Below are 12137 nucleotides of genomic sequence, written 5' to 3'. Positions count from 1 at the left end.
CAAAATGAAATATTATTTGGAAACAAAATGCATACACAGTATAACATGGATGACCCTTGTTAAGTGAAAGAAGTCAGATACAAAAGGCCACTTATTGCATTTTTCTAGTTATGTGCAGTGTCCAGAACAGGCAAATTCAGAGACAGATTACTGGTTTCCAGGGGATGGGGGAGGGGGGAAATTGGGAGTGACTGCTAACAGGCACAGGATTTCTTTTTAGGGTGATGGAAGAAATGTTCTGTAATTAGATACTGGTGATGACGGCACAAACCCATCACTACAGGGTGTCTTTTCTCCACCAGGTGATTTCTTAGGCTCTATTTTGCTTTACTTTGCAAAGGGCTTAATTCAGTCAGAACCGGAGAGAGAAGTGGGAAGTTGCATACCTTAAAGATTTCCGATACAAGCTAATGGGAATCTGGCTACTATTTTCACTGCTTGCAGCTGATCCAAATTCAGAGAGAGATGGTTCTGATCCAAATTCCAAGGCGCCAAACTGGACATTTAATCCTGTGACATCTGCTGAACCAGGCATTTCCACTGCAGAAGCTGGGATCTGAAAAAGCAAAACCATGATGTCAGCAACAGAGGTCAGAGATTCCAAGTCCCAAAGGCCTACAAAGCTAACAAGCACTGGGTTCCCAGGGCACTGTGGGCAGGCCTGAGGAACAAGGAGTGAAAGGCTGCAAGGAAGGAAAAAGGAAGATGATTTTTTTTTTTAAAGAGAGAGAAAGGAACAAAGAAAAATTTAAAAGTTAACAGCTCTATGTAAAAGAATGAAGTTAGAACACTCCCTAACACCATACACAAAAAAAAACTCAAAATGGATTAGAGACCTAAATGTAAGACCGGACACTATAAAACTCTTAGAGGAAAACATAGGAAGAACACTCTTTGACATAAATCACAGCAAGATCTTTTTTGATCCACCTCCTAGAGTAATGGAAATAAAAGCAAAAATAAACAAATGGGACCTAATGAAACTTCAAAGCTTTTGCACAGCAAAGGAAACCATAAACAAGACGAAAAGACAACTCTCAGAATGGGAGAAAATATTTGCAAACGAATCAACGGACAAAGAATTAATCTCCAAAATATATAAACAGCTCATGCAGCTCAATATTAAAGAAACAAACAACCCAATCCAAAAATGGGCAGAAGACCTAAATAGACATTTCTCCTAAGAAGACATACAGATGGCCACGAAGCACATGAAAAGATGCTCCACATCACTAATTATTAGAGAAATGCAAATCAAAACTACAATGAGGTATCACCTCACACCAGTTAGAATGGGCATCATCAGAAAATCTACAAACAACAAATGCTGGAGAGGGTGTGGAGAAAAGGGAACCCTCTTGCATTGTTGGTGGGAATGTAAATTGATACAGCCACTATGGAGAACAGTATGGAGGTTTCTTAAAGAACTAAAAATAGAATTACCATATGACCCAGCAATCCCACTACTGGGCATATACCCAGAGAAAACTATAATTCAAAAAGACACATGCACCCCAATGTTCATTGCAGCACTATTTACAATAGCCAGGTCATGGAAGCAACCTAAATGCCCATCGACAGACGAATGGATAAAGAAGTTGTGGTACATATATACAATGGAATATTACTCAGCCATAAAAAGGAATGAAATTGAGTCATTTGTTGAGACGTGGATGGATCTAGAGACTGTCATACAGAGTGAAGTAAGTCAGCAAGAGAAAAACAAATATCGTATATTAACGCATATATGTGGAATCTAGAAAAATGGTACAGATGAACCGGGTTGCAGGGCAGAAGTTGAGACACAGATGTAGAGAACAAACGTATGGACACCAAGGGGGGAAACTGCGGTGGGGTGGGGATGGTGGTGTGCTGAATTGGGCGATTGGGATTGACATGTATACAGTGATGTGTATAAAATTGGTGACTGATTAAAAAAAAAAAAAAGTTAACAGGAGAATGGTCAGTGCCACCAACTGCTTCTTTGAGCAAAGAGAGGGGGTAGGATTGTGGTGAAGTATGAGTGAAGAAGAGGGGCCTCTAATGAAAGCATTACCTGGTCAACGAACCACTCATCCTCTGTCTACAGAACACAGCTAAATACGTAAGAACAGCAGGTCCTCTGAGTTAAATACACAAGACCATCAGATTTCCTGAGCCAGACCTGTAATTTGAATGGACAGTCCCTGTCTCTTAGCACAAACCCATTCCCTCTGTATTAGCCCAGTTGCTCAGAAATGACCGAGTCCTCATAAAGCAGTAAACTATGTACTTGAAACTACCACAGGAACTAAGTGTCAAAATACGTCCATCTTTGGGACCGTGACTTCACGACGGAAGACCCACCTTAGAAGCTGGAGGTATTCGCCGCTTAGGGAGTTTGATGTGTTTAGGCTGTGGCTGGTGAGCAGACACGGCGATGTTTTCGACAGTCACGCTGGGAAGCTGCAGAAGTTTGTTCACAGTGGAGGTACTGCTGTCTCTGGGTGCTGACTCTCGGAGTTTCACCTGGGAAGGAAAGGACTCCAACCCAGGAGGAGGAACAGTGACTGCCTGAGTCTGCTGCTGCTGTCGTTGGCTCAGCTGGCTAAGAACAGGGGATGGCTCAGGCTGAGATTTGAAGTCTAAGAAGGCGGGGGGGTGGGGGGCAACAATCAATCATTTAGGCACATGAGCTCACAGCTCCCTCTTCCACCATCACTGATGCTGAAGGGTTGCTGTCATCACTAGTTTCTCCCAACCGTCTTCTAGCTGAATCCCAAACGTGGTGTGTGCGTGTGTCTATAATGTTTAACAACTGGTATATGATAGATTGAAAAGAACATCTGAATGGGTTTGTAGCTAATGTCTTATGCAGAGAGGAGATTCAGTTTATGCTAAAGCATATGGGGTGGGGAATAGGTATCTTGTATTAACTTCTGAAAACTATTTTATTGATTTTTTTTCAGTAAGTAACGTGTGATATTACAAAATCTAAAAGGTACAAAAATACATATGAATGTGATATGAATACAAATCACCCTTCCACCCCATCCCCAAATTTGATCCACAGAAGCAGACACAGTACCCAGTTTCTTGAATATCTTCAGATATACTGTTTCAGTATATATACATAGAGACACACACACACACACACACACACACATATATATCTTGCTTCCTCGCAAACCATTTAGTTTTCAGAGACTGTTCCACATTAATGTATAAAGAGCTACTTCATTTTTATGATTACAAAGTAATCCATCGTACATAGATACTGATTTTTAAAACCAGTACTATATTAATAAACTTTTAGGTTTTCCAATCTCTTGCTAGGAAAAACAATGCTGCAATGAATATATTTTTTACGTAAGACATTTTGGTCAAGAGCAAGTATATCTGTAGGATCAATTGCTAAAATACAATTGCTGGTTCAAAGAGTGACTATATTTTAAATTTTGACAAACACTTCAAAATTCCTATCCATAGACAGAACACAAACTTTTTAACATACTGTAAAACCACACTTTTATCCTTCCTAGTTCGATTGGTGGAAAAATGGCAGAAAAGACACAAATTAAAATGATATAAGTTTCGGGACTTCCCTGGTAGCTCAGTGGTTAAGAATCCACCTGCCAGTGCAGGGGACATGGGTTCGAGCCCTGGTCCAGGAAGAACCCACATGCCGCGGAACAACTAAGCCCGCGCGCCACAACTACTGAGCCCGCGTGCCTAGAACCCGTGCTCCACAACAAGAGAAGCCACCGCAATGAGAAGCCCATGCACCACAACAAAGAGCAGACCCCACTCACCGCAACTAGAGAAAACCCGCGCACAGCAATGAAGACCCAACACAGCCAAAAATAAATAAATTTTTTAAAAAAATGATATAAGTTTGGCTAAAAATCATTGCATACACTTAAGTTTTCTTTGCCTATGAACTCTGTCCATACCCTCTCTTGACCATTTTTTTTACTTCGTTGTTGGTCTCCTTGATTTTTGGTTAGTTTTTATATTAAGGAAGTTAGCCCTTTGCCTATGATACAAATTTTTTTTCCATAGGCTGTCTCCCTTTTCATTTGGTTATGGTGTTTCCTATCATACCTAGAAAGGTCTACCTCACACAGAGTATATCAAAATCTTCCCATGTTTTTCTCTATTATTGTTCTAGATTCATTATGTATGTTTGGGTATTTCACTCATTTGGCACTTTGCTGAAGAGTGGGAGTTAGGGATCCAACTTCATTTTCCAGCCAGTTACCAAACAGAAATAAACCATCTTTCCACCACTGAGTTGAAATGCTACCTCTGTCATATAGGATAGAGGTTGGCGATCCTTTTCTGTAAAGGACCAGACAGTAAATATTTTAGGTTCTGAAGGCCATCTGTTATCAAATTCTCAACTCCGCCTTTGTAGATTCAAAGTAGTTATAGGAAAAACATAAATGAATGGCTGTGGCTGTGTTCCTATAAAAGTGTACTTACACAAACAGGTGGCAAATCCAGTTGAAGGTTTGCCATCCCATGACTTAGTATATTTCCATCATAGATGAATCTATTTTTGGCTTGATATTAGAGGCATGTACAAAGAAGACAGGACTTTAAAGAATACCGGAATAGCACGCTCAAATCTAAAAACTCACACCACTTATCTGTTAAGTGTGCAGAAAAAAGTTAACATACATAAGAGGCCTATAGCTGCCATCAGAAATGCCAGCTTGCAGATGGGCTCTCAGCTTCTGTCTGGGAACAGGGAATTTTGGTATGTTCTAGACAAAGGATGCCTACACTCTTACTGATAAAAGGGATTCTCTACGCCTCAATTATTTGTACAATTTGGTTTATGTTGAATACTTGCTTTCCTTCTGGGATTCTACAATTTTGGTTTGTACTAGGTAGAGGGTGCCCATGTAACCAGTCCCCCAGTAAAAACCTTGGGCACTGAATCTTTAGTGAATTTCTTGGTAGACATGACTTCAAACCTAGAGTAGTCTCAGGTACTTCCATAACAGTAAACCATTTCATTCAGCAGAGAAATGTGCTTCCATGTCTCTCAATACACCCTAAACATAAACCAGACAGCTGACCCATGGTTAAAGTAACCGCCTGCTATTGTGGCGTATGTGTTTTGGTCGGAAATGGTGGTTTAATGTCACAAAGTCTATGGGAGTACAGCTTAGAAAACATCCAACTTACACATGATGCCTTTAAATTATAAACCACAGACATTAAGGCTGGACCAAATCATGGTGGATACACGCATGTGTTAGAATCAGAAAGCAACCAGAGGATGTGATTTAAAGTGTTGTCCACATTCCACCTTCTTATTCTAATAAAGCTCAAAAAATCTGTCTAGGCATTTATTCAAAGTGTTGTTTCCTTATATTTGCATGACTATTCCCATGCTTTTGCACATCTCTTCAAGGTATGTACTTACTACTACTACTAATATTAACAAATAAATGCAGGTATTTATACAATGCCAAGCTGACTGATTTAACTCAGCAACTCTGCAGAAGGTCTACTAAAAAAGAAATACGTCTGGTCAAATCCACATTAGTGTCCAAAAGTCAACCTGCTCTGCTAAGGTTCGGCATGTCCTCACTAGGGGCAAACCACCACACTTACCAAAATGCACACTTACCAAAATGACTAAGGACTGAGGACTGGGATGCTGAGGGCTTGAGGTCCCAAGAAGAAGCGGTTGTGGGAGGACTTGTATTATTCTGCTGTGAACTTGGGGTGGTGGTAAACTGGCCCAAACTCGGAGCTTCCAACTGGTCCAAAATCTGGGAGCTGGTGATGTTTGCCACTTTGGAAGGTGCAAGCTCTCCAAATCCTGAACCAAGGACGGATGACTTTAAAGGGAAAGAAAAGCAAAAGTCCTCAGCAATACAGAATTTCTACAACAGGCTCTAAAACACGCCATGTATTTTCACAAGGATTTTAAAAATTATAACCTAAAATATTCTGAATTACTAAGAATCATCTGAGTAAATACTACATGAAAACATTACTATGCAACAAGATCTGACTACATAATCCAACAGTCCTTCCTGATTCTGATATCAGAGGTTAGAGGGGGGCTTCCCTGGTGGCGCAGTGGTTAAGAATCCGCCTGCCAATGCAGGGGACACAGGTTCAATCCCTGGTCCGGGAATATCCCACATGCTGTGGAGCAACTAAGCCTGTGAGCCACAACTACTGAGCCCACGTGCCACAACTACTGAAGCCCGTGCACCTAGAGCCCGTGCACCGCAACAAGAAAAGGCCACGCACCGCAACGAAGAGTAACCCCCACTCGCCGCTACTAGAGAAAGCCTGTGCGCAGCAACGAAGACCCAACGCAGCCAAAAATAAATAAATAAATAAATAAATAATTTTTTTAAAAAAAGAGGTTAGAGGGAAGGGGGATATTTTCCCTAGATTTTAAGAAATTGATTTTTATTTAAAAAGTGATGTCACAAGTTCACAAACACAATACTACTTTTTTTAAAGTAAAGAGAAATACCATGAATAAAATGACAGAGACAAGCCTGAAAAACAAAATACAGTCTTTAACTTTTTTATGTTTTTAATAGGTTTAGCCACAGAGAGATCAGCCATCAGGTCATCCTGCAAGATTAGATGCAGGTCGCAGTACTTACCTAAAAAGTTCGTCCAAAATCAGATATGAATTAAACAGATGGTATCTCTGTATTGAGCAGATTCCCTGGACACTGCTGTGTTTATTTCAAGGTGTTTAGATGACTAACTACACCAAATATGCTCCCAATGATAATGAAAGCCTATGACTAGACAACATACAGTGGCAGATCAACTGCATTTTTACTTATCACGATCATTCAGTTTCTGGAAAGGTAAGTCCTTTGTCAAAAATAACTTTCGGGGCTTCCCTGGTAGCACAGTGGTTGAGAGTCTGCCTGCCAGTGCAGGGGACATGGGTTCGAGCCCTGGTCTGGGAAGATCCCACATGCCACGGAGCGACTAAGCCCGTGCGCCACAACTACTGAGCCTGCGCGTCTGGAGCCTGTGCTCCGCAACAAGAGAGGCCGCGATAGTGAGAGGCCCGCGCACCACAATGAGGAGTGGCCCCCGCTTGCCGCAACTGGGGAAAGCCCTTGCACAGAAACAAAGACCCAACACAGCAATCAATCAATCAATCAATCAATCAATAAAAATTTAAAAAAAATATTTCCAGGGACTTCCCTGGCGTTCCAGTGGTTAAGATTCCACACTTCCACTGCAGGGGGGCACACGTTCGATCCCTGGTTGGGGAACTAAGATCCCACATGCCGTGTAGTGTGGTCAATAAATAAATAAATAAATAAACAAGCAAACATTAAAAAATTTTTTTAAAAAACCTTTCCATAACCATCTTAAAGGTTAAAAATAGAAATGATTTGCATTCCATCAAGAGGTCAGATCTAGAAAGCTGAATTATTTCTGCTATCAATTTCCAAAGGCATGGACTATCTATCCCAGTTGTTCTAAAGATATCCAAATTCTCCAAAACTTTAGGTTGTCGGCAATTACTGCACGTCAAACACAGAATCTGCTTCTATTAGAACAGTTGTGCTAACATTACTTATCACTACTCCTGATTCTGTGCTCATGCTGCCCGCTACACTACTCTTATGTTGCTATAAATCCACCAAAACCCAGCTCAAGCCTACTTGTTCAATAAAGGCTTCTTGGATGATGCTTCTATTCTTTCTCTCTTTTCTTACCTAATCTCTATCCTGTTTCAGCATTTAATCTTAACGCACTCTGTGTGTTTCACAACACGATGACATCACTACATCAATGACTAGCACCTTGCTTTAGGTAACACTTAGCACAGGACTTTAACTCCACCTACGCACTTCAATCAATGGGGGACAGTTTACAAATGTGTCTATTGGTACACTTGTGCACATGCACTCACATATACATAAGCGCACACAAGTGCCCAACTCCCAAGCCCAAAGATTCTGACTGGTCTTGTGTAGAATCTGGTATAATTTTATTATTATTATCATTATTAATGTTATTAACTAAAGTTTTCCAATGATTATAAAAGTATAGTAGGGTTGGAACTTCCCTGGTAGTCCAGTGGTATAAGAATCCGCCTTCCAATGCAGGGGACGCTTAGTTCCTGGTTGGGGAACTAAGATCCCACATGCCATGGGGCAACTAAGCCCGCGCGCTCTAGAGCCCACATGCCACAACTAGAGAGAAGCCCGTGTGCCTCAACGAAAGATGCCTCATGCCGCAATGAAGATCCCGCGTGCCGCAGCTAAGACCCAATGCAGCCAAATAAATAAATAAATAAAAATAAATATTAAAAAAAAAAGTATAGTAGGGTTGAGAACCACTGCTCTAATATGCTTAACAAACAATTCTTACTCCAGTTTCTCAAGACGTTGTCCACAACAAAAAGCAACATACCTGAGGGATGCTGTAAGAAACAGAAACAAAAACGGAAACTCAACTAACGTCTTATCTACGCTCTCAGTGGCCTATGATTCCAGCAAGTCAGCAAGGACATCACATCAGTATACCAGTGGCAGATGGAGGAAAGGAATTGGATGGCTCAATCAAACTTAGGGGTATTACTGGGCCCTCTCAAAACAGAGACAGCACCCTGCCTTGGGTCTGTCCGACCGACTTCAAGCACTGATACCCTCTCAAACACTATCAACAATGGCACTAAAAATGTCAAGTTCCCAAGCCAGTTATACTTGACATCACATGACTATGTAGAGTAGAAGACAGCAATGAAAAGTTTACCTATTCAATTCTCCACTTTTTTAGGGAACAGCAAAGGATTTTGAGTCAAGTGGGAGAGGGTGATTATCATATATCGTATTCATAAGAAATTCCATTTCTCAACTGTAGATTTCAGGTAAAACACAGCAAAGAATGAACCAAAGTAATTGTCACTAGGGAAAGTTGTGGATCTGTGTTTATAGTCCTTCCAACCTCCCCTCTGCCAACTCAGAACTGCCAACACTTGGATAGGAACTTGAGTTCACCATTCTGTAGCTACATTCTTTCACGTTCTATGCTCTTTTATTCCCATCACCTATCTTCATATGCTTCACTAAAGGTTCCTAAACTTCTTTCTGATGGGAGTTTAATTCTTATGGGAGCCAGAGTCATATATGCAGCAACAGATGTCATTGTTTCATTGAAAACTCATTCAAATTTTTTTTAAAGATTTATCGATTGATTGATTAATTGATTAATTGATTGCTATGTTGGGTCTTCATTTCTGTGCTAGGGCTTTCTCTAGTTGCGGCAAGCGGGGGCCACTCTTCATCGCGGTGCGCGGGCCTCTCACTATCGCGGCCTCTCTTGTTGCGGAGCACAGGCTCCAGACGCGCAGGCTCAGTAGTTGTGGCTCACGGGCCTAGTTGCTCCGCGGCACGCGGGATCCTCCCAGACCAGGGCTCGAATCCGTGTCCCCTGCATTAGCAGGCAGATTCTCAACCACTGCGCCACCAGGGAAGCCCCTCATTCAAATTTTTAAGGGCCTCTACCACATAATTTTTTGGAATAACAAATAAAATGCAAAAAATGTAAGAACCTAGGCAGACCCAGAAAGAACTGTTCTTGCATATTAGCAAGCCAATACTCACAAACATTAGCATTTAAGTAAACTGGAAAACAAATGAAAATTTAACATCTTAAGTATAGAGACAGACTTTGAAACAAAATCCAAGAAAAAAAATCATTAGTAAGAAGGATGCCTAACTAAATGATTATGACTAAACTAATTCATAATTCAACTAATCATAAATAAGTATTTTTATCTTCATCCAGAAAACTCAGTAGTTGAATTCCACATGGCATCATCAGATATGTGCTTGGAAATGATCACATCATTGTTCTCTGGACTGAGATCTAGTACAGAAATTTTTATATGTAAAAAATAGTCATAAGGCATGTGTCATTCTAGAATACATTTGTTCATGCGTACATTCCTTAAAATCCCACACTGAAATAAAAGTGAGTTACCAGACTCTGAGGCGGGTAGGGATTGACGGCAGTGGAGATGCCAGTGCCCTGTGCCATCTGATTGCTGTGCTGAGAATTTGTGAAGACAAGGGCTTGGCCAAAGCCCTGCTGTTGGGAAGTTTCAAAGGAGTTGACTTCTGAGGCTTGACTGTGAGGAACAGGTTTCTGGAGCAAGGCTACCAGATCAACACTAAGCAGACAAAAAAGCAAATGAAGAATTGAGTCATAAGCAAATCTCATCAAAAAAATGAATTTGAGAAGTAAATCAATATAAAGTAATAAGTTCATGCTAAAAATAATCCCAGTGACAAAAACCTTTGGAAACTGGAGTTTAAGGGAGCCAAAAGCAGGGAATCAATCATCCGCTGCACACCCCTCCTCCCCAAAAAGGCATACCAAGCCACAGAGACTGAAACAGGGCTTTGCAGAGAAGAGAAACGAAAAGGTGCATTAAGATGTTTCCACAGATCACGGATCACCACAACAAAAGCAACAATGATTGCAATTACCAAACATGAAACACACTCATACTATGTCATAATATTGACATTCAGTCCAGTACATGTACAATGCTTGGTGTCAGTCTATTTATCTCTTGTAAAAATAAAATACAGTGTGTGTGTGTGTGAAAAAAAAAAAAAAAAAGATGTTTCCACAGAAATGGCACGATGACAACCGATTTGAAAACCTGGAGCAACTGAGTACACTTAAACAGTTCTCTCAAGTTTGGCTTGTTTCCTTTAGAATATTTGGCTACCTTTATCACTTGAAACCAGTCTCTCTTAAACTTTCCTAAAGGAGAGTGAATCCATATTTTTGAGGAATGAGGACCAAAGCCGTACTAGACCACTGAAGCAGTCTGACATTTATCATAAATATTCCTATAAGTTCTGCATTCTATCCAATAATACATTTACATTTATATAAATCTCATATAATTTCTCTCTTAAATATTTAGGAAAAAATGCACAATATATTAACAAATACTCTGTTAACTAGAATTCTTATAATGTCCCCAGAAAGACAGAGATTCAAATTTGAGAATCATGGTCTTACAACCTGAAAGCATGAGGAAGAAATGATCTTCCAAATAATATACTACTTGACATGGAAATGAGCCACTAATTTCTCCACAGGATGACCTAACATGATAATTTGCTCCATTAAATCTTTTTAAAGGCCAGTTCCCAGGCAGTTCTCCTAACGGAAACTCTCACCATGCCAGTGAGGCAGATTCTGGAAGGTCAAATAATTCAAAACTCACTTGTGATATATAGCAAAGTTCCTAGGCCTAAGTTTTCCTCCTTATACACTACCAACTCTCATGTTCCCATAACCGGATTGAAGTTATGGGATCTAGTATTTTGGACCCCAAGGTAATGTTCTAACTTATGACAGCCTAATTCTAGGGATACAAATCCATGGTGGTTATATTACATATGACCCATCTTAAAAGTTCCATTACTAAAAAAACTAGAACCAAGTTCGATTCCAAAAGATTGATAAGATATATGCATGAAAAACAGTCCAGCACTGTCTTCTGAAAAATAACCATTGAAAAGGTCCACTTCTTATTTTTTAAATGAAAATGATCCTATCAAATTCATTGAGTATTAAATACAATGCAGAAGTTATATCCGTTTAAGGAGAAATTCTGAGCAATTCACAAAATATATTGCAAGACATAACCTTTGATCATTTTTATTTCCCTATAATGAAGTCTTATAACCATCACATTTAGCAAGAGATTGAGCATGTTGGGTTCAAAACTGTCTTCAATGCTCAGATGTCATATATATCAAGGCTCTCATCCTTCTAGATCACTGCATTTTGAAACCATAGTAAAAGATTTTTAGAGTTATTGTAAACACTAGGATGCAAATAAATGCTTTTCAATAATTCAATTTTGCACACATTCTAACAATGTTTCTATTACCCCAAAAGCTCCTTCCCTTTCTGTAATCTACGAAATTAGTAGATTAAAACTAGTAGAACCCATATAAAATGAGAAGTTTGTACTACCCTGAGAAGATCTAAATAAATGGTATTATATGAAGAAACCAAAGGATAGTTCTGTTAAGTTTATCTGTCAAAAACAGTATGCTTACAAAAGTAAAAAAAGAACCACTAAATAGATTTAACATTATCTCTGTCAC

The 12137-nt window shown here is 39.9% G+C and overlaps 1 protein-coding gene and 1 non-coding gene across 6 annotated transcripts in view; both read right to left on the bottom strand.

Moving 5' to 3' along the window:
• UBAP2 (ubiquitin associated protein 2) overlaps positions 1-12137 on the bottom strand; it is a 121036-nt gene that overhangs the window by 19828 nt on the left and 89071 nt on the right. For all 5 annotated transcript variants that reach the window (XM_059924588.1, XM_059924589.1, XM_059924590.1 and 2 more), the window contains exons 14-17: positions 9982-10171; positions 5624-5837; positions 2347-2624; positions 387-556 (exon numbers count right to left, since the gene is read on the bottom strand). In XM_059924588.1, the coding sequence (XP_059780571.1) occupies positions 387-556; positions 2347-2624; positions 5624-5837; positions 9982-10171 (852 nt within the window). The remainder of the gene's footprint in view (positions 1-386; positions 557-2346; positions 2625-5623; positions 5838-9981; positions 10172-12137) is intronic.
• On the bottom strand, positions 9781-9861 carry LOC132368296 (small nucleolar RNA SNORD121A). The gene has a single exon (XR_009504034.1). It is a non-coding gene; the product is annotated as a small nucleolar RNA SNORD121A (small nucleolar RNA).

This window comes from Balaenoptera ricei, chromosome 6 (assembly GCF_028023285.1).
Source record: "Balaenoptera ricei isolate mBalRic1 chromosome 6, mBalRic1.hap2, whole genome shotgun sequence".
NCBI lineage: Eukaryota > Metazoa > Chordata > Mammalia > Artiodactyla > Balaenopteridae > Balaenoptera > Balaenoptera ricei.
This window is presented reverse-complemented; position numbering and strand designations above follow the sequence as displayed.